Source organism: Acanthaster planci, linkage group LG14, assembly GCF_054643075.1.
Source record: "Acanthaster planci isolate LZ-2023a linkage group LG14, COTS_SCS, whole genome shotgun sequence".
NCBI classification, from domain to species: Eukaryota; Metazoa; Echinodermata; class Asteroidea; order Valvatida; family Acanthasteridae; genus Acanthaster; species Acanthaster planci.
The window spans coordinates 15,020,789-15,039,052 of record NC_141790.1 but is presented as its reverse complement, the minus strand read 5'-3'; the positions used below and the strand labels follow the sequence as shown (position 1 = coordinate 15,039,052).

General features: G+C 42.0%; 2 protein-coding genes across 33 annotated transcripts in view; one reads left to right on the top strand and one right to left on the bottom strand.

Annotated features, from left to right (window-relative positions):
- The window catches only part of dipk2a (divergent protein kinase domain 2A), a 30,024-nt gene extending 15,598 nt beyond the window's left edge, over positions 1-14,426 (top strand). For 2 of the 6 annotated variants that reach the window (XM_022232370.2, XM_087145394.1), the window contains exons 3-7: positions 2,687-3,343; positions 4,311-4,451; positions 5,414-5,573; positions 6,016-6,162; positions 6,931-14,426. In XM_022232370.2, coding sequence (XP_022088062.2) covers positions 2,705-3,343; positions 4,311-4,451; positions 5,414-5,573; positions 6,016-6,162; positions 6,931-7,115 — 1,272 coding nt within the window. In that variant the 5' untranslated portion in view covers positions 2,687-2,704 and the 3' untranslated portion in view covers positions 7,116-14,426. Of the gene's footprint in view, positions 1-32; positions 388-479; positions 613-2,686; positions 3,344-4,310; positions 4,452-5,413; positions 5,574-6,015; positions 6,163-6,930 lie in introns of those variants that run through there. The other 4 variants (XR_015427614.1, XM_022232368.2, XM_022232367.2 and 1 more) reach the window with 4 other exon arrangements.
- The window catches only part of LOC110977858 (dedicator of cytokinesis protein 9-like), a 90,041-nt gene continuing 82,835 nt past the window's right edge, over positions 11,059-18,264 (bottom strand). For all 27 annotated transcript variants that reach the window (XM_087145389.1, XM_087145390.1, XM_087145391.1 and 24 more), the window contains 3 exons: positions 18,151-18,251; positions 17,583-17,721; positions 11,059-17,164 (listed from right to left, as the gene is read on the bottom strand). In XM_087145389.1, coding sequence (XP_087001515.1) covers positions 17,096-17,164; positions 17,583-17,721; positions 18,151-18,251 — 309 coding nt within the window. In that variant the 3' untranslated portion in view covers positions 11,059-17,095. The remainder of the gene's footprint in view (positions 17,165-17,582; positions 17,722-18,150; positions 18,252-18,264) is intronic.

Sequence of the window (18,264 nt, the reverse complement as noted above, 5' to 3'; positions counted from 1 at the left end):
TCCGCATAACTGGTCAGTCAAGCAGAAAATCGTGTTGTTTCCTTCGCTGGTACTTGCTTCCTACAATGCCAGTGATTAAGTAGTGGTTGGTATGTGGTTACCAGTCAAGAATCTAGTAACCCATTCATTTGACCCATTACGCTGTAACATAAACTCGGAACCACCTTCATTCGTTTTGGATAGACGTTATTTTAATGAATCTGTTGCATGCGAGCGCTACTTTGCTAGTGCAGGTAAAAATAACTCGCTGCACACGTCTCACGGCTTAGGCCGACAGTATCACCAAATTGCTCATTGGTGCGATACAGAATGCTGGCTAGTTGAGAAAAGTATGAGAAAGAAAGGAGGATGATTTTGATGAGGTAACAAACTACAAGCGAGCCCATGGTAAACTAATAATGGTCATGATGCCTTTGACACATGTTCGACATTTTCGAAAATTTCAGCATTTCTGTTTTTTTCTCACTGTTTTCACATAGACTAGGCTATAATATAGGCCTAAGTAGTCTAGGGCCTTGTACTTTTCCCTGTGCATGTGATGTCACGATTGTGCTGGATGTGTTGTGATGGTGTTACGCTCCAACTATAACGTCTCTCCCTACTATCCGGTTGGTAAGTGACTTCGTCGCAAAGGTGGACACGCCACGATTTGCAGGCTCTCATTGGACAATCGCTGAAGTTGCGAGTTAACTTCTGGTTCCACGTAAACGGCTGGAACTGATGCTGTAGTTGGGATGTAACAGTGGTAATGAGTGCATAGTGTTGTTCAAGATAAACTACTCAAGCATGCAGCAGTCGTACGTGCAATTGCACGTGGTTGAAGCTGCCCGTAGGAATATAATGGGATCACCGTAGCCAAAGCGGACTGTCCACACATGGTGGTAACTGGTATTGTTTACATTTAGCACAATCTAGTCATGTGGGTGAAAAAAGTCTGTAAGGTTGAAACTTGAAAGGTGAATCATGAATGCATCATGATCAGTCATGCAGAACTGTAACGTTATTCGCTCGTTGCACGCTTCTATCATAGGCGTGCAGAGCCTCAAACTGGTAGCATCAGAATCACTTTGTTCAATCACATGGTATAAAAACTGATGCAGCATGTGCACAATTACATAAGCAACATGCACCTGCTAGGAATCACTGAACCGGCTATATTGATTGTGTAAAGCTGCCAGATCAAGGCTCTGCAAAGAGCGAATAGGTCCCATGAGTAGCCTAGAAAGTTGCACATTTCCAGTGGTTGATGATCTTGGAGAGCATTCGTGAATGGTGCACGCATTACTTCTTGGATTTGAGGGTGAATTTCAAACTGCTCCTGCGCTGGCATTTGTTGTGATTACATGTAGTGACCAGCTTGTGGGATCGACATGAGTAAAGCAAAGTGAGAAATACAATGTAACCGTTTCATACTTCATAGAACATTTTTTTCACAAAGTCCCACTTTTGGAAAGAGTTCCATTAGCTATACGGCCAACACTTATTTACCCTTCAAATGTTATAACAGCAGTCAGAAAGTGAAAAGGTGTCCTAAAAAGTGAAATTTAGCTATGAAAATTCCAAAGCATTTTCTTAGAAAGCACTGTTTCAGACAAGTCTTATAGGTTTGTGCATAGGGGCATCAAGTGTTGTCCATGTACGGAACTCTTTCCCACTTTTTTCTCTTTTGGGTGTAGCCCAGGGCCCAAGGAAGAAAGAGTTCCACAACACTTGATGGCCCTGTGCACAAACCAATGAGACTTGTCTGAAAAAAACCCAAGTCGTCAAAGTGTTCTCGAAGTAAATATTTTGGAATATCTTACCTAAATTTCACTTGTAGGATGTGGTGGTCCCCTTGTCACTTTCTGGTGGCTGTTGAAACATTTTTTAAGGGAAAATTAGTGTTGTTCCTATATGAAACTCTTTCCCCCAGGGATATATGGGAGTCCAGGCCCTAGTCTGGAGCAAAATCAAGTCATACTAGTGAACGTGGTGAAATCACTGCATGTAAACAGGTCAAATGTCCAGACTGGTGAAGTGTATTTTGCTGTGAACTGTGACAGCGCCCTCAACGTGCTCAAGACTACAAGAGTACATTCATAAGTAGACTGACACCACGTACCGCATCTTGGTTTACTTTCCCTGCGCTGTGTTTGATTTGACACATTGAAAATAGATTCTGAAAAGGTTGAAATCCTGGTGAATAATAAGATAAACATTGTCAAAAAGATTGTTCCTCTTTTGTTTGTACTTTAACTTTTTTAGAAGACCACCCATATGTTTTGTACACAGTTGTCAATCGGGGACCCTCTGTCAATCGGGGACGTTACTGTCCTCTATTGTTCAGGGTCCCCAATTGAATGCAGAAACAAACTCACACACACTGCAGATGTTGTGCGCCAAGATGGCTAAACAACAAAAAGAACGGGAACCAGTTTTCAGTCAAATATCACTGCATACCAGTGTATCAGGCTCAACTGTATTGGTCAATCCTGTCCACCCTCAGCCAATCACTTTTTGTCGCTAATTCACGATTATGGCAAAGTGTTCTGAAAAGGGATGTACAACAGTCTTCTCAATCAAATGAGACACCAATACAATACAGTGATGTGGCGTCGTTGATTAAAACTTGCAGAAAGATACCAAGTTATCCTGAACTATTCCCGGTCATGTATGTGTACATGATACATTCACATTTTCCTTTCAGGTCTGGCTGGCCTGAACAATGGCATATTGGAGGCGGATCTGTGCTCGTCTGTGCATGGCGTTCTCTACCAAAAACTGCCTCAGGGTCTTCATTGTCCTGGTCTTGGTCACCGCAGCCTCAGTCTACTATAACCTCTTCTTCTTCTTCACCACTAACTATCTGGAGAACCGAGATTTTGTAGGCGTGGACAAGTGCCCGGCCTGCTACGGCACCGTCATGTGCCACGAGTTTAGCCACGGTCACCTCAGCCTGTCCTCGTACTCCCGCATGCGCTTTTTGGACATTGTCAATGTCAAAAACGTCTTCTTTGGCTGGCACAACGAGAAGAACGTTGACATCATTTTGAAGCGGCTCGCGCATGACCAGGAGCTCGCCAGCTTTGATGCCAGTGTGTGCAAGAATGCGGGCGCCAGAAGAGACTGCGATGTGGCCAGGAGCATTTCCCAGACCAAATTCTCTCGGGTTTTGGAGACGAGGTCGTTAGAGGTGGCACATGTCGAGGGCCTGTCGGATGTCGTCCGCTGCCCCTCACAACGCCTCTTAGAGAGGATTTGGATGATGTATAAAGATCATGTTCCTGGGAACAGTCTATCCAACGACCAGAAGATGATGCTGATGACTATGCTGGCTGTCAACCCAGAACCCATTATCTACATGGTGAGATACTTTTACCTGTTCAGATTGCGTGACTTGATGTTTTTGCCTGGCTTCTCCAAAATCTGTCCCAACGTCTTGAGCCACGTTGTGGGAACATTCCTGAATCTCCAAAGTCAAACTTTGATCTAGGGGCTACATTCTATGCCTTTGACAAATATTGGAGCACCAAACACCATTTAAAGTAATGTTGTAGCTCTTTAAAGCTGTCAAAATAAACTGCATGGTCAGATTTTGAGAGATTACAGAAGGGAGGAACCACAGTTTAACCGTCGTGACTTTCCTCCAAGTTCCCTACATTAACCCTATTCTTCCCAGGTGATACAAAATCAGCCCCTGCAGTTTGGGAAGATTCTGGAGTCAGGCAGGGAAAAAACATAGCTTGTCACACGCTTAACGAGGCTTGATGCCCTGTGTGAGAGGGATCAAGCAATGTCACAGCAAGTGCCATTGGATTTGTGCGGAGTAGTAGATTTCGGAGGATTCCAGAAGGGACTGCGAAATGCATCAAAACCTCCTGGAGGATTTTGTAGTGCCGTAGAATGTTGGGGTCAAGGACGGATGGGCTTGATTGCACGCATGAAAAGGATTACCTTTAACATGTATGCAGTTAGTTTGCTGAAACATATGTCAGAACTCACTTCAGAGCCCATTGAAATAGAAACTGCCTGCAGGCTTGAATGAACTGTTGATCAAGTGATCATTGCTTGCTCGTTTAGATATCACTTTCATTTGTCCTTTCGGTATTGTTTTTGTAATGTTTTCATTCCTCTACATATCCTACAGTATGTCTGTGGCCTGTTTCCTGTTGATGTAGCACTGTTTTTAGCATCAGGGATAGCCTTTATTACTTTTGGGCAAAAATCTAAAAAGAAAGAAGGAGGCTTGGACAAGTCGGAGTCATCATGTTTCGATGCCAACCCATCAGTGTGTTTCTTTGTATTTATTTATTTATTTATTTTTTCCACAGATATTTCCTAAATCAGAGGGCTGGCCATTCCCACAGTACTATGGAGCCTGCGGTCGGCTAATCGTGGAGGAGTATGTCGGAAAGACATTGGGGAGTTACTTTAATGCCGACTGGTCAAAACGCCTGGATCTTGCCTACCAGGTGAGCATAATCAACACCGATTTGCTTCCATCGGTTGCTTGAATAAATCAATCCAATTGTGTTATTTATGCTACTCTGCGTTCTGCCCAAAAGTTGTCGTATGAGTCAAGTGACTTGTCTTAAACAGAGTCCCCTACCTTCATGAAGCAGAATTGAATGGCTGTGAACTGTTTTATAATGTTGTGAAATTACATGACATGTATTGGTTATTGACTATTAGTTAATGATTATTGGTTATCTCTAATATTTCCTGATTGCGTGCGCTGCGATGGTCAGTGCATTCACGCTACCTCTGTACCATCAAGACCTGCATTGACAGTGCATTATACACGCGCGAGCCAGAATCTCATGTAAACAGTGCAAACATGCTTGGTCGTGCTAGCGCCCTCTTGTGGTGGAGCGCGTAAAGTTGTTTTCGCCACGCTGTATTTGTTCTTCTTATGTTTTTCCTTTTAAATGTTATGGTCAAATGTTTTGTTCCTTTTTCCTAGTTAAAAAACCCAACAGGCATGAGTAGTCGCTCAGGATTATGGATAGTTTGTTCGTTTTTGTGTTTGGGTTGTAGTTCTGACCTGCTGTCCGGAATAAACCGGTCACCAATTGTGTAGATCCATGTGATCGTCCTTTTACAATTTGTACCTCCGTCTCCCGACGGATGAACCCACCACAATAACTTGACATTGCTGTACCTTGACTGTTGATGATTGATAAACCAGCTTTGTCTACAAGTTGCCTTCTTTTGTCTGTTGTCTTAATTTGACTGGTCAGAGTTCCAGCCAGAAATATGATCCAAGTGCTGGTGACTAGCCTGTAGTGGGGGAAGTGAATAGAATTTGGGACTGTCAGTGCCTGTTACAATTGGAGGAGGGTCAATATCTGGGTCATTCTAGAAATTTGGGGTCCAATTTTTTCCCCGTCTCTGTTACATCTGGGTTTTTATTTTTTACTAATTTTGTTCGCAGGTGATGAAAATAGCTGAGCAGCTGACAAACAATGAGCTGGAGTACGCCCTGTACTTAACAGACGTGTCCTTTGACAACTTTGCAGTCAACAAGGACGGAAGAGTTCTTATCATTGATGCTGAAAATATTATTGTCGTCGACAAGCGGAAGATAAAGACAGGCACGTTCTTATGTTTGATCCTAACAGTTCCGAATGATCTTCCAAGTTCAGTACAATTTTCCGCTACACCTTCTGGATCTGGGTTCATTTGTTGCTGAGGGGCAACAGTATTTATCTGGGCAGTGATATAAAAGTGGTAAGCTTTTGGGAATCAAACCAGAGGAGGTATTCACTCATTTTAGATCGAGCAACGTTTGGCTAAGTTTGGGTTACTAGTTACCACCAGATCCAACGGTGGCATCGGACATTGGACAATGCTCCCTTTGTCGCAACATGGCCAGTTTCTTTGGCTGCCGTCGATTGCCAAAGTGCATCAATGTGCACCAGACCTTTACAGCCGTTGCACTGTGCTGCCTCTAGCAGGGTCTTGGTTTATAAAGAGGAGTCAAGGCAGTTGTGATCAGATTGATAAATGCTGATTGACGTGACCTTGCTCCTGCAGATGCTAAACCTTCATGGAATGAACGGCACCAGTCTTTCCACGATGAATGCAAGAGCCACCCAGGCTGCCTGTCCTTCTCCTCAGAGCTTCTCTGCAAGCGGCACAGCAGTGACCACAATTACTACGCCATGTGCCATGGGCTGCTTGGTGAGTACAGATATCTCTGTTCGGGGGGGGGCATCACAGTCACTGATGCCTATTCTCAGGTTGCAAAACATTTCCTGGTGTACAGTTGACGGTGCAGTGATCAATACATTTGCAGCTCTGGCACGATCTGCACGAGGAGGCCAGACATGGACCACAATTGCCCAGATGAATGTCATGCGATTTTTAATGTTTGAGAAGGGGAGCGTGCGCGGTTGTACGATTGCGCATTACCTGGAACATGGCTGGTGTAAGTAATTATGGATCCTGTCTCTAGAGCTTGGGTCCTACTCTGGAAGTTCCTTTGGGCTGCAGGCTTATTCAGAAACACCTTAAGCTGGCTGACTTAAACAGGTGTATCCAGTACAAGTAGGACCTTCTCTGTAGAAAAGTATCCCCGCCAAATGCAATAAATTTTATATTTGGTTAAGGTTTTGAGAAATGACCTCCCACCCCCCGTTTTATTTGTCCAAGTTGCTTATTTTATGTGAACTTTGCCAACAGATTGGGTTGCCCAGCTCGTCAGGAATTTCCCTTCCGGAATTGATTATGTTTTCATGTGAATGTACACAACCGCATGTGGCCAGATGTCCGTTCTCACGGAAGCACTAGATATTTCCAGATGTTCCCCAGAGGCGAAAGGCTTCACCCTTCTGCTCAATTTCAACAAGATCTTACTACAGAACATTCCAAATTATGAGACACTTCCTCGGCACCCTCCCTCCCTTGATATAAATTCAGTGTTCCTCTTGGTGCCATTTATCGTTTCAGCCCAAAATTCCGAGTGGGCAGGCACCAAAGGAGGCCTTCTACACGACCCGCCCGCCAACCTGCCGGAGCGGGAGCGGTTGATTGGGCTGATTGCCGAGTGTGAGAAGCCCAGCCAACGGAACGGCCGCTACGACGCCATGCAGCAACTCTTACAGCTCCTGTCCCACCTGACGGACGGAATGTAGACCGCAGAAATGACCGCGGCGTGATTGTCGTAAGTAGTGATACATCCTACCAAAAGAAGGTGAAAATTGTTTTCTGTGAACCAAATCTGTGTTTTCAACAACCAAAGCCATGTGTGCAGTGTTTTATTCTGAAATTGTGTTGTGTTTTATTGTTTGCCTGATGTGTGGGCATTGTACGTTTTAAGAAAGATAATGTGTTTAGACTCAAATTCTATATCTTGAACGTGGACAAACTCTCCGTTCGTTTTTATGAAAAATGATGAAAAATTCAAGTGCAATCCTGTACACATACTGTATGCTCTGTTAAGGTCAAAAAGGACTCCAGCCCTCCGTAGCTTTTTTATTTCTGTGATTATAGCTCTCGTATTCCTCGCTTTCATTTTCAGTATTGGCTGTTTGGTAAACGCTGTTCCAAAGCCCCATGTACTGATGATGTATCACAGTGTTTATCGCAGTGTCCGGTGGGATAAAATGAGGGGTCATGGGTGTGGTGCACATGTACGTGGCTATCGTATGCCATGAGTAGGGGCAATTGACGGACGTACAAGCTGCATTTGATAACCGTTTGCAGTTGTGGAAGACAGTTCCTCCTGAAGAGTTTAAAAAATGTTTACTCCAAAAAACTGACCTTTGGAGACAGAGATAATTGTACTCATATGCCTATGACTGCAGGTTATCAGTACATATGGCTATCCTCCTATTGTTTTGCCTAGCTTGTTGGTATTGTCAGTGTCTCTGACCCATTGTCCCAGTCTTTGTCACAGTTGGTCACATTTTTGTCACTGTGATTGTCATGATGTGCGTGGTGCAGAGAACCTTAAGGTTGTGCTGAGAACCTTAAGGTGGTGCCGAGAACCTTAAGGTGGTGCAGAGAACCTTCAGGTGGTGCCGAGAGCCTTAAGGTGGTGCCGAGAACCTTAAGGTGGTGCAGAGAACCTTCAGGTGGTGCCGAGAGCCTTAAGGTGGTGCAGAGAACCTTAGGGTGATGCAGAGAACCTTAACCACTTACTGCCGGGTGGAATTTGAAGTTGCATGACGTAAAACTGGATGATTTTCAAGATTTTCCATTTTCAAAAGTCTTCAAAAAATCATAGCTTCATTTACTGGATGTTTACACCCACATGAATAACTGTCTGGTGACTACTCTAATCTGACCGACAACATCTATTGACGCCTGAGTATTTCAGCCAGGCCTGCTGCCTTGTAAAAAGAGCCCAGATTGTGCAGTGTTATGTAACTTTCTTTTGTTCCCGAAACTGGCATAGTGCGCTGCTGGTGTCTTTTCAATACTGGCCAGATTAGCGTGCAGCGGTATTGTAGTGCTCATCGCAGGAGCGCTTTTGTCCGCAGTGGTAATCCGCTCATGCTGAATGCCACAAACAGTGGTATTATCTCTCAAACTAAGGACGGATTTTCTCCGCTATTGGCAACTGAAAAAAATGTTGGCAATTCCTAGCAGCTCAGTCTTTTGTTACGAGTACGGTCTTTTGTCACAAGGCCTGGCTCTTTTGTGCGGTTTCATGTATAAAGCCCGAAACTGGGCTCCCCGGCAGCATATGGTTAAGGTGGTGCAGAGAACCTTAAGGTGGTGCAGAGAACCTTAAGGTGGTGCAGAGCACCTTAAGGTGGTGCAGAGCACCTTAAGGTGGTGCAGAGAACCTTAAGGTGGTGCAGAGAACCTTAAGGTGGTGCAGAGAACCTTAAGGTGGTGCAGAGAACCTTAAGGTGGTGCAGAGGTGGGGAAGATAAATCTCCAGCCTCCATGCTCCCCTGCACAAAAAGCAATAATGATAATGAGAGTAGTAGTAACAGAAAATTTAAAAGGCAAAAAAAAAATCTCAAGTTTAATACTTCCGTGCTTAACATCACTAAATAAAGTAAAGGCTTTCAAACAAATACCAGACGCATACATGAAGTCTGTGACTAGGCCTCTGCTGAAGAAGAATGTTGGCTATGCTACTGCACCGTGACTGTCACCGAGTTCACGCATGTGTTCATCATTGTCAGTGTCATTGTCAACTTACATGTACCATCACTGTTGTCATTGCTCTCCTTGCCACCAGTTGCCAGTGTCACGCCTCTGCATTTGTTTGACAATCCTCACCTGTTCCTGTGTACATTCTTAATTTTTTCGAAAAGTGCAATGAAATTTGACACATTTGATAGCTAAATATTCAGAAAAAACTTTATGATTTCTTAGGGTTGAAAACTGAGTGTTGCATATTGCTTGCCTTGCATGAATTGAATGAGTGTTTTTTTGGCTTCAATCGGATCAATACTATACACAAAACTGAAATCTTTTCCTCTCCAATAAATCAAGTAAAAAATTTAAAACATTGTTATCTTTTGTGTTTTTACAATTGTATTTTTTTTCTGTAAATATATGTCTGTACCTCAACACCATGTACATGTGAATGTCACGAGTGATGCTTTGTACCATAGGTAACGAGATGCAGTGTGGTTAGCCAGTGTAACTGCAAACGTAAAAGATAAAAGCAGTGGTCTCGATTGAGAGGGAAAGTACACTGACTTAGCTTTGTCTTTCATTGTCAGTTCAACATTGAGGGAAAGATTGGTTTTGTAGGAGCCTGAATGATGTCGAGAGAGCACGTTGATGATACGGTCATGCCAACAAATTATAATTTCTAATTGTGAATACCACAAGAGCACATCTCTTTGGTTGTAGGCTGATTGATGACACACGTCTTTCTTCATCAAAAGCCTCTGTATGCGTGACTCAGCTGTACATGCGGGTAATAAAATAGGGCCATTAAAAAATAATTGGATGAATCATCTTACTGGTTTAGATCAATGATGGAGGTAGCCTTGCACAGCAAGTACCAGCCGTTTTCCTATATTGGGGTCAGGTGGCCTGTCTGAAGTACACTGTCCAAGGGAAGCAATCATATTCAGCGTTAACCATCTAACAAAGCCTGACATGGTGCTGTGGGAATCCCCGTACACATCGCCCTCGTGCACAGCTGATGCGCAGCTCAATGCTCTGATGTTTTACAATTGATAAACCAAGGGAGGGGAAGGACAGAAGGGAAGTTTAATAAATATTCCCTGACTTTGGCACTCACTGCCCTTGCTGGCCATTATGCAATGACGGGGTAATCCTGTGTTCTCCGGAAGTAAAGGAAACACAAAACATTGCGGGTAAAATCATTTGGGATTGGCAAGACTACAGAGAGGCTTATCGTTTGTGTGCACTGGAATGTGTTTGTAATTACTCTCTTGACAGCAAACAAATGCAGTTGATTTGAAATTTCTGTTGAGTTTGAATTGTTTTTGTATTGAAGTCTTCATTTGATTTGTTTTTTTTAAGTGTGGGGTGGATTTCATCTGCCTGGTTCATTGGTGTGTTTTGAATTAATGTAAATTGTACAAAAATTTAAGAGTTTGTCCCCAAATTTATATTTGTATGAAATATTTATGAGCTCAACAGATCAATAGCAAACTCAACCGACTCAATGCCTAATATAAATATATGTGTATGTTAAGACTTTTTAAATAAAAAAACCTCAGTTGATTTAAATTAGTAATGAATTTGTTTCGGTAAGAGAGATATAACTACTAAATGTGTGTCTTGACTGTGCCATAAAAATAGTATTATTGCTGAGGCAATCAACTCTATGAAAATTATTGTTAGGACACAACTTCATCCGACCATCTCATTTAATTGACGCCCAGTTTTTCTGACGGGTTTCTTCATGATCAAATTCACATGCCACACCCCAGCAGCCCAAACCCACCCCATATCCCCATCCGTACCCCCCATCCCTACCCCTATCCCCAACCGCATTGAACTGTACTTGAAAAATTGAACAGTACACTAGCTCCTAGTCTGTTGCTAGCAGAGGATCATGGCCAGCATAGCAAGGGGGCAGTTAGCATAGTAGAGCAGGGGATGGGAATGCCTGAAGTACACAAAGTCAGGTGATTACATTCAAAGTATTGCTTATTGGTAGCATTTTATTAACAGGTTACATGATCAATAATTAATACTCACATTTTTTAGGATGCAATTCACCTCAGTTTGATTCACTGATTTGTGATGAAGTGGACACATTTACTCTGGTCTTTTATTCACTTTAAAAATACAAAGTTTTTATTTGTGTACATGTACAAGCTAGTATATTTTTCATTCTAAAAGGTTTATTCAATGTTACTGTACAGGTGTAAAGTATGGTAAATGTCTCAATCACACCTACTCAAAAAGATCCTGAAACACACAATGAAAAAGGGTAAAATGATCACAAATCGCATTATGCAATGAAAAAAGATTGAGTCCTTGAATTCACTTGCAGTACGACCATTTCAAAGATTGACACATTTACCGTAGTACCTTGCGGGTGATTTACAGACACATCAATCTATGTAAATCTTAGATGTATGTACAACTCTTTAAAGTTGTGTATGTATTGATATAGTGGAACTGTTGGGCATGGCCAGTAATGACCTTTCTTGTCTGTTCTGAAATCTTAGACAACTAGTACAGTAAAGTCAAGATCATTTTAAGAGTTTCCCAAGAAAAGCCTTCTCAAATTGAATGGAACTCATTTTGAGGCAGACCCAAGTTTTAACATGTTGGCTTTGCTCTTAATCAGGTTACACATCTACTAATGAATCTTGATCCAGATCAAGATTTTCAACCCTTGTCTAAACTGGTATTGACTTTCATTTGATTTATGAGCCCCATGGGGGAGTCAAACCCCAGACTGATAGTGTGAACAGAGTCAGCATTGAAGGCTTGCTTCTGGGATCAACTCGGAAATTTGTGATAATGCAGGAAAACAGTTTGCTTGAACTTGGTCTTGAGAACTTTTCGGTGCTAAGTGTGTAACAGCACACACTTAGCAAGCTTTTTTGCCACACACGGAAAGGCTGCATTTCAGGGAAACATCTACCTACATACACAGAAAGCCTGAATTTAGACTGCTTTATTTACCTACATGTATGTACGAACCTTTGCTCAGGTCACTGAATTACAATTACTGGGTACCATGTTTTTGTCACTGATTAAGTATTTCATCGTTTACTTCCAAGCTTCACCATTTGTTTTGTGAGTTGCCGAAATTTATTTGACAAAGTTGTGTACGGGGTCAGTAAGACTGCCTTTGACACTGATTGGTCACTCCGAACACTGATCTCTGTAACACTGACTGGCCAGCATGCTGAGAGAATGGGCGAACCAACGTAAGGTGCTATCTTAGGCCGTGTTTGTGTTTCACACGCATTTGGCTCACAATCAGTGATCCATCGCTGGTTTACAGACACCAAAAGTCACCCAATGGATGGTGCAAATCAGCGTTGGGACCACTGGTCATGATCTAGATCCGTGTGAAACAAACAGACCCTTAGAGTCACCTAAGAACATGTGAATCCGCATGCCAGATTTCCTTTGTACCTGATGCATGCTACCCTGTGAGCAGTGAGTTTTATGTTGGGCATTATCGCAGGTTTTACCAGAAAACCAGAAAGTTGGGCACGGTGGCTTCACTGCCCGGTACCCGGCAATAAGCTCAGGTGCTGTACAGTCAGCATACAGAAACAAGTGCCTCTATCATGGTAAAAGTTTGGCGGTCATCCGTCACACCGTTCACAAAAAGATTGTTGGGCTCTGTCTGAAATGGACTTTTAGAGCCACTGCTTCATCCACTGTCAGCTTGTATTCCCGTATTTGCAACTGGCAAAGACCCAGACTCTGCTCCAGACACAAGATCTATTCAGACAGAGCCTGTATGAAGCTCACCATGGCATTATGGGTACCATACTATTTTGAGTCGGTAAACTCACGCGGAACTTAGAAACTGTACAATTATTGTGGCGAATGAAGTTATGGTCAAATAGTAGAACAGTCTGGTACCTTGACTCACAGGGAATACAATTTTTCTTTCAAAAATTTCCCTGTAAAATAAGTATGTGAACCTGCATTAACAATTGTCTTACGAGATCATAAATACTTGGTCGTAATTTGTACATTTTACTAATATACATCTGTAATCATTCGTTCATGGCAACGCAACACACTTTCCCTGTACATCCAATTACATGGTATTTGTATAAAACCTTTACCTAAAAATCTACTTTTTATAAAGCAACCTTTACGAGCTTTTCATAATCAAAAAGTCTGAAGAACAAGTATTATTGAAAGCCATGGATGCCAAGTATTTCTATGCTTTTTCCCAATAAAGAGCAAATAGACAGCAAATTCAAGTGCTTTGTGTATGCCGTTATCTTCTAGTCGGTCTTGTTAGCTTGCGTACTTTTTTTAAAAAACCTGCCAAAAGACACAAAACCTTCCTTAAATTTACCTTATAGTTTACAACTTTTAGAGCACGATAAAAACCTTTATAATTGAAAGCCTATCAATTATATTGCTTGCAAAGAAAGACAAACAGCTAGTTTCCATGCGTACATGTATGTGAATATAAAGTGGCCGACACCTTCAATCTACCAACAAATGCCTTGGACAAAACCATCCGCTTCCCTCATCTGTGGCTGAGGCTAGCCCACAGCCTAGCCTGAACCAAAGGGGCCCCCTTGCAACTCTTTAAAATCTCCAGAGAAGAGAGGGCTTGGTCTTGGGAGGTGGCTCAGCCCTCCAAACTCCAAGCCATCTACCCTTCCAGACTCCAAATCTCTTTCTACATGGCATTACGCAATCCTAAGGTTTAAATATAACATCCGAGAACATTTTTACAAGAAAGAGCCACGGCTCAGAGGGTTGGGTGTAGGATTCCCAATCAAGTGGTCCCAGGTTCAAATCCTACTCTGGGCTACTATTTTTTCTCTTTTTCCTAAATTAAAAGCAAATGAAGGTAAAAAGCATTTCCCCGCCGGCACCACCGGGGCTGGAACCCAGGATCTAGGATTCCAGCCCCAGCATCCTAGACCACTAGGCCACCAGTTCTTGCTGGAAATATTCTTGGATGTTATACTTAAACCTAAGACTGATATTTCGCAATAAAACTTTCCCCACAATACCCTATGACCTCTTCAATCTAACAATTTGAATATAAATGAATATTCATTAAAGGACAGTTTAAAAAACAAGGCTGAAATAAGATACGTTTATTACGGATTAATTCAAGGAAAAATATACAAAATAAAATTTCTTTAATCAGTTAAATAATTTCTCACTGAAAAGCAACAGGTGAATGGTTGGTGATGGATTAATTTTAAACTAAAAAAAGTTGAGCATTTGCTGCAAAACCAACAAACATATTTGACACTTCATAAGTTGCGGACAACTGCAAACTGTTTTCTACTGAAGCTTACGGAATTGCAATCCATTTGCACCCACCCCCCCAAAGAAAAGTTATGTTTTGATCTATAGACAAGTACAAGTAGCAGAGCACATTCCTCAAAATGATTAGGTCTAGAACTCTTGGTCTAATGCAGTCAAACTCCCAAAACAATTTTCCTCATTTCCCTTTCTTTCCCCGGGATTCCTTGTCAAATCTTCACAAGCTTTCCAATTGAGAGCAACACTCTTGTCATGTACATGGACAACCCAGACTTGCTGTTTTTTACATCACAGAGCTGCATTCAATAACTACAGAGCTAACTCACACTTGGGTGCAAACTTTTAAGCATTTCGGTGAGTCGCATACGGAGCTGTTTCAGGTTGAAAGACACGCAACAAAATGGAAAAGTAAGCACTCAGGCAACTGGTTACAGCTTCTAAAATGTCACTGCTTATCCCTGCTTGTAAGTCTGGACAGGATAAAGGTCCAAAAGTGGAATTGTTTTGTCAGCTGCGTCATTTTTCTCAGACGTTTCCAATTTTTTTTTGGAGAGGGGTGGTAAATGAGAAAAGTTTTAGACTGTTTGGGTGACGTGGAAATGGACTGCTCATGCATGAAATGCAAGCTGATACTCTACAACTTTCCTGCTCAACCATAACAATCACTACTTGATGCGTGTACCTGCCAAATCTTATTACTGAGACCTAAAAAAAACTTGTGAAAAAGTTACTAGGAAAAGAAATGTCGTAAAGAAATACACCAAATCCCCCCATAAAGGAAGGAAACCAGAAGGGCTGGCAACATGAGACTAAATAACTGATTAAACAAATAGATTGATGACTTGCTGACAGGAAACTCTGACACCAAAGGAAAGCTGAACACACAAAGCAGTCAATATATGCACTGCTTAAAATAATCAGGTATAAGAAAGACATTTTCATAACAAGGATCATATTCTCTGTAGGCTGACAGAGAAATGGGTCTATACAGAGAACTACGCACTGATTTACAAGAAGCGTTCATGAGGGAACTCATAACGGATATTTTTAACTTCTGCACTTTGGCATTTATCTGTGCAATAATGTATGGAAATTTTACTGTCTGTAAGAACGCACTTTCAGATTTCATCGTACTGATTTTTTTTAAGTGCAAGAAACCACAAAAAGGGGATGCACTAAAGAGGGTAATTTTTCTCTTTTAAAAATGGTTGAGCCCATGCTTTCTGCACCATTTCCAATTTGCATATTTGAACGTCCGAATGGAATTTTTACCTTCAAAGCTCACAAAAAAGGACGTACGTATAATCACAAGTGTTAAGTAGTAGATGCCTATGAATAGAATCATTTCAAGCCTGGGATTTTCATATTTGGGGGTTTCAATGCATTTTCTACATGTTTCTGCTTTTAAAACTAGTTTTGTTGAATTCCTCAAGAAGTGCAATCATCTCTCTTCAGCAACTTTCACTTTTACAAATATCTACTTTAAAATGGTACACATCATAAAAACAAATATTTACACTAACTAAAAATGTTCCACTCCTTTACCAATATGGTACATAAGCCTTTCTTGACAAGTTGTTGAGATATGAAAAGGATGTTTTTATAAACATTTGCAAAATGGTTTACAATTTACATCTCGCGCGTCAGCAAAAGAGAAAAGATGATGAAAATGAGAACATTTGGCAATTTTGTGTGTGCGCCCGTCTGCGTCTGTCGTCTTGGCAAGCAGCCCAAGATTGGAATAAGATTCACAGAGTGGCAAATATCAACGCAAAAGGCTAATGTAATTGTTTATACTACACAATTTGGCACGTTACATTTGTAATCACAGGCCGATAATATCATGTCTCAACAAGAAATTATTGCGACTTTGAGGGTGTTTCGCGGCGGCAGGGTTGATAAATTTCAAGGTTTCTAGGCTCAGTCAGCTAATATTGGCAGTCGTGTAATTATCGGACACTATGTTTACTCTAGACGGGGGATGGTGAACTGACTACGATATTTTGGCCCTATGTTAATTCACTACACCACATCCATCGCTTTGTTTTGCATAAGCGTTCAAGGTCAAAAATGGTTCCAGAAAAGTTTATTAAGCGACAGAATCCAATGTCAAACACTTTGCAATAGTAGCAAAATTTCAAAAGCCTTGCTAACTGTCTCCATGGAAACAACCATCGGTTTCCATGGAAACAAGGATGTCATCAACACTGGCCTCTAATGCAAGGTTCATCAGTTCAAGTCAAGAACACACTTTGTTTCATAAATAAACTCCTCTTTCTTCTACTGTGTATACACAAAATTAGCACTGGAAACACTACAACACAGTTAAAACTAATTCAGTGACTTATGCATATCTGTGATAAAAACCGAGGAAGCCACAGCAAACATTAGATTTTTAAATTAGGCAAGGTTTTCTTCATTTTTAAATATTTGCATTATGAAAAATAAACATATGGAAATTTAGGCTAATTTTTTGCAACACTTTGATTATACACCTCACTGGGTAAGCCAAGCATATGCCGTCGTTAACATCTTTGATAACATTACCAACTTATTTATCACACAAATACAAACAATTGATAGGTCCCGCTGGATGAATCCACACTGGTCGCCTGACGGAAAATTAATCAAGGTCAAAGTTCATTGCTGGCAGTCCCCGCGTAGAGTAGCTGCGTAGAGCTCTGGGGCTACGGTAGAGCACTGTGCATAGGAGTGGGCGGGCCGGGGTTCATAGCCCGCTGATGGCGTTGAAGAAATGCCCCGACACCCGTCGACCCGGCGTCTCCTGCTCTCGGATCTGAGAGGAAATAAAACCACAAAGGTCAACCAAATGACCTCCGCTGCTTTAATGCAACACTCAGAGGGGTGATTTTCAAAGTCAAGCTTACTTTTTGAGGTCAACCTTTTTTATCGCTGCTTTGAAGGAGTTGAACATATGTTAATTTTTGAGGTTATGAAGGGAAAAACCTGCTGAGCTAACACATCAATCAGACAGGAAGTGACACAAACAGCCACTTAACCGACAGATGGAGATTTTGATGAGCTAGTAATAAAAGTAGTGTGTAAATTTGGACTTGGAGAAAAAGGATACGCAGAGCATGACTTCACGTTACAGCAAACAAACCTGCACTGGGTATCCATATATGAGACAGGGGCCAAATTTCACGGGGGATCCCAATGTCGGATGACACCGGGGGGCGATAAGCCCAACCCACCTGGTCCTGTAGTAACTCTGCCAGCAGGTTGCTCATGGCCCGGTACTTCTGCACCAGGTCCTCGTGGTACTCGTGCTGGTCCTCCTTGATCAAGCGGGCATTGGTTTCCAACGCCCGACCACACAGCTCCATGAATTCCCTGTCACAACAGTGAGAATCATATCCTGAACTGACTGATCGATCCACCCAAACCTCCGAGCCGTTTTTGGTTTTTGAGTTCTCCAATGCATGGGTAGCCAATCGCAAATTCCCCATATTCAAACTTTCAAAAATTTTGCCTCATGTAAAGTAATAGTTAGCTCCGCCTTCCTCAATCATGCAAAATCTGCTCATATGATGGATTCTAAAGGAAGCTAGAGAGCTAGTCCCAACTGACAAAAAATAATGATTTCACAACGTTTGGCGCCTCTTTGTTAAATTACATCCTGGCCACTTTTTTAAAATAGCTTTATGGGGAAGATTCAACAATGACAACACTTACCAACTGGGCCCTCACAGGTACTCCTTGTATTTTGGATGGACACACTTTTTTTTAGGCCAAAGATACGAACAGGTTTGGGTGACTAACCTGAAATGTTTCTTGAGTTCCCACACATCCTGGCCTTCCCATTTCTCCTCCTTGCCCTTGCCGAGAAAAGCTATGGCATAGGCCTGGGGTCCGGCATTCACCTGAGAATCGGAC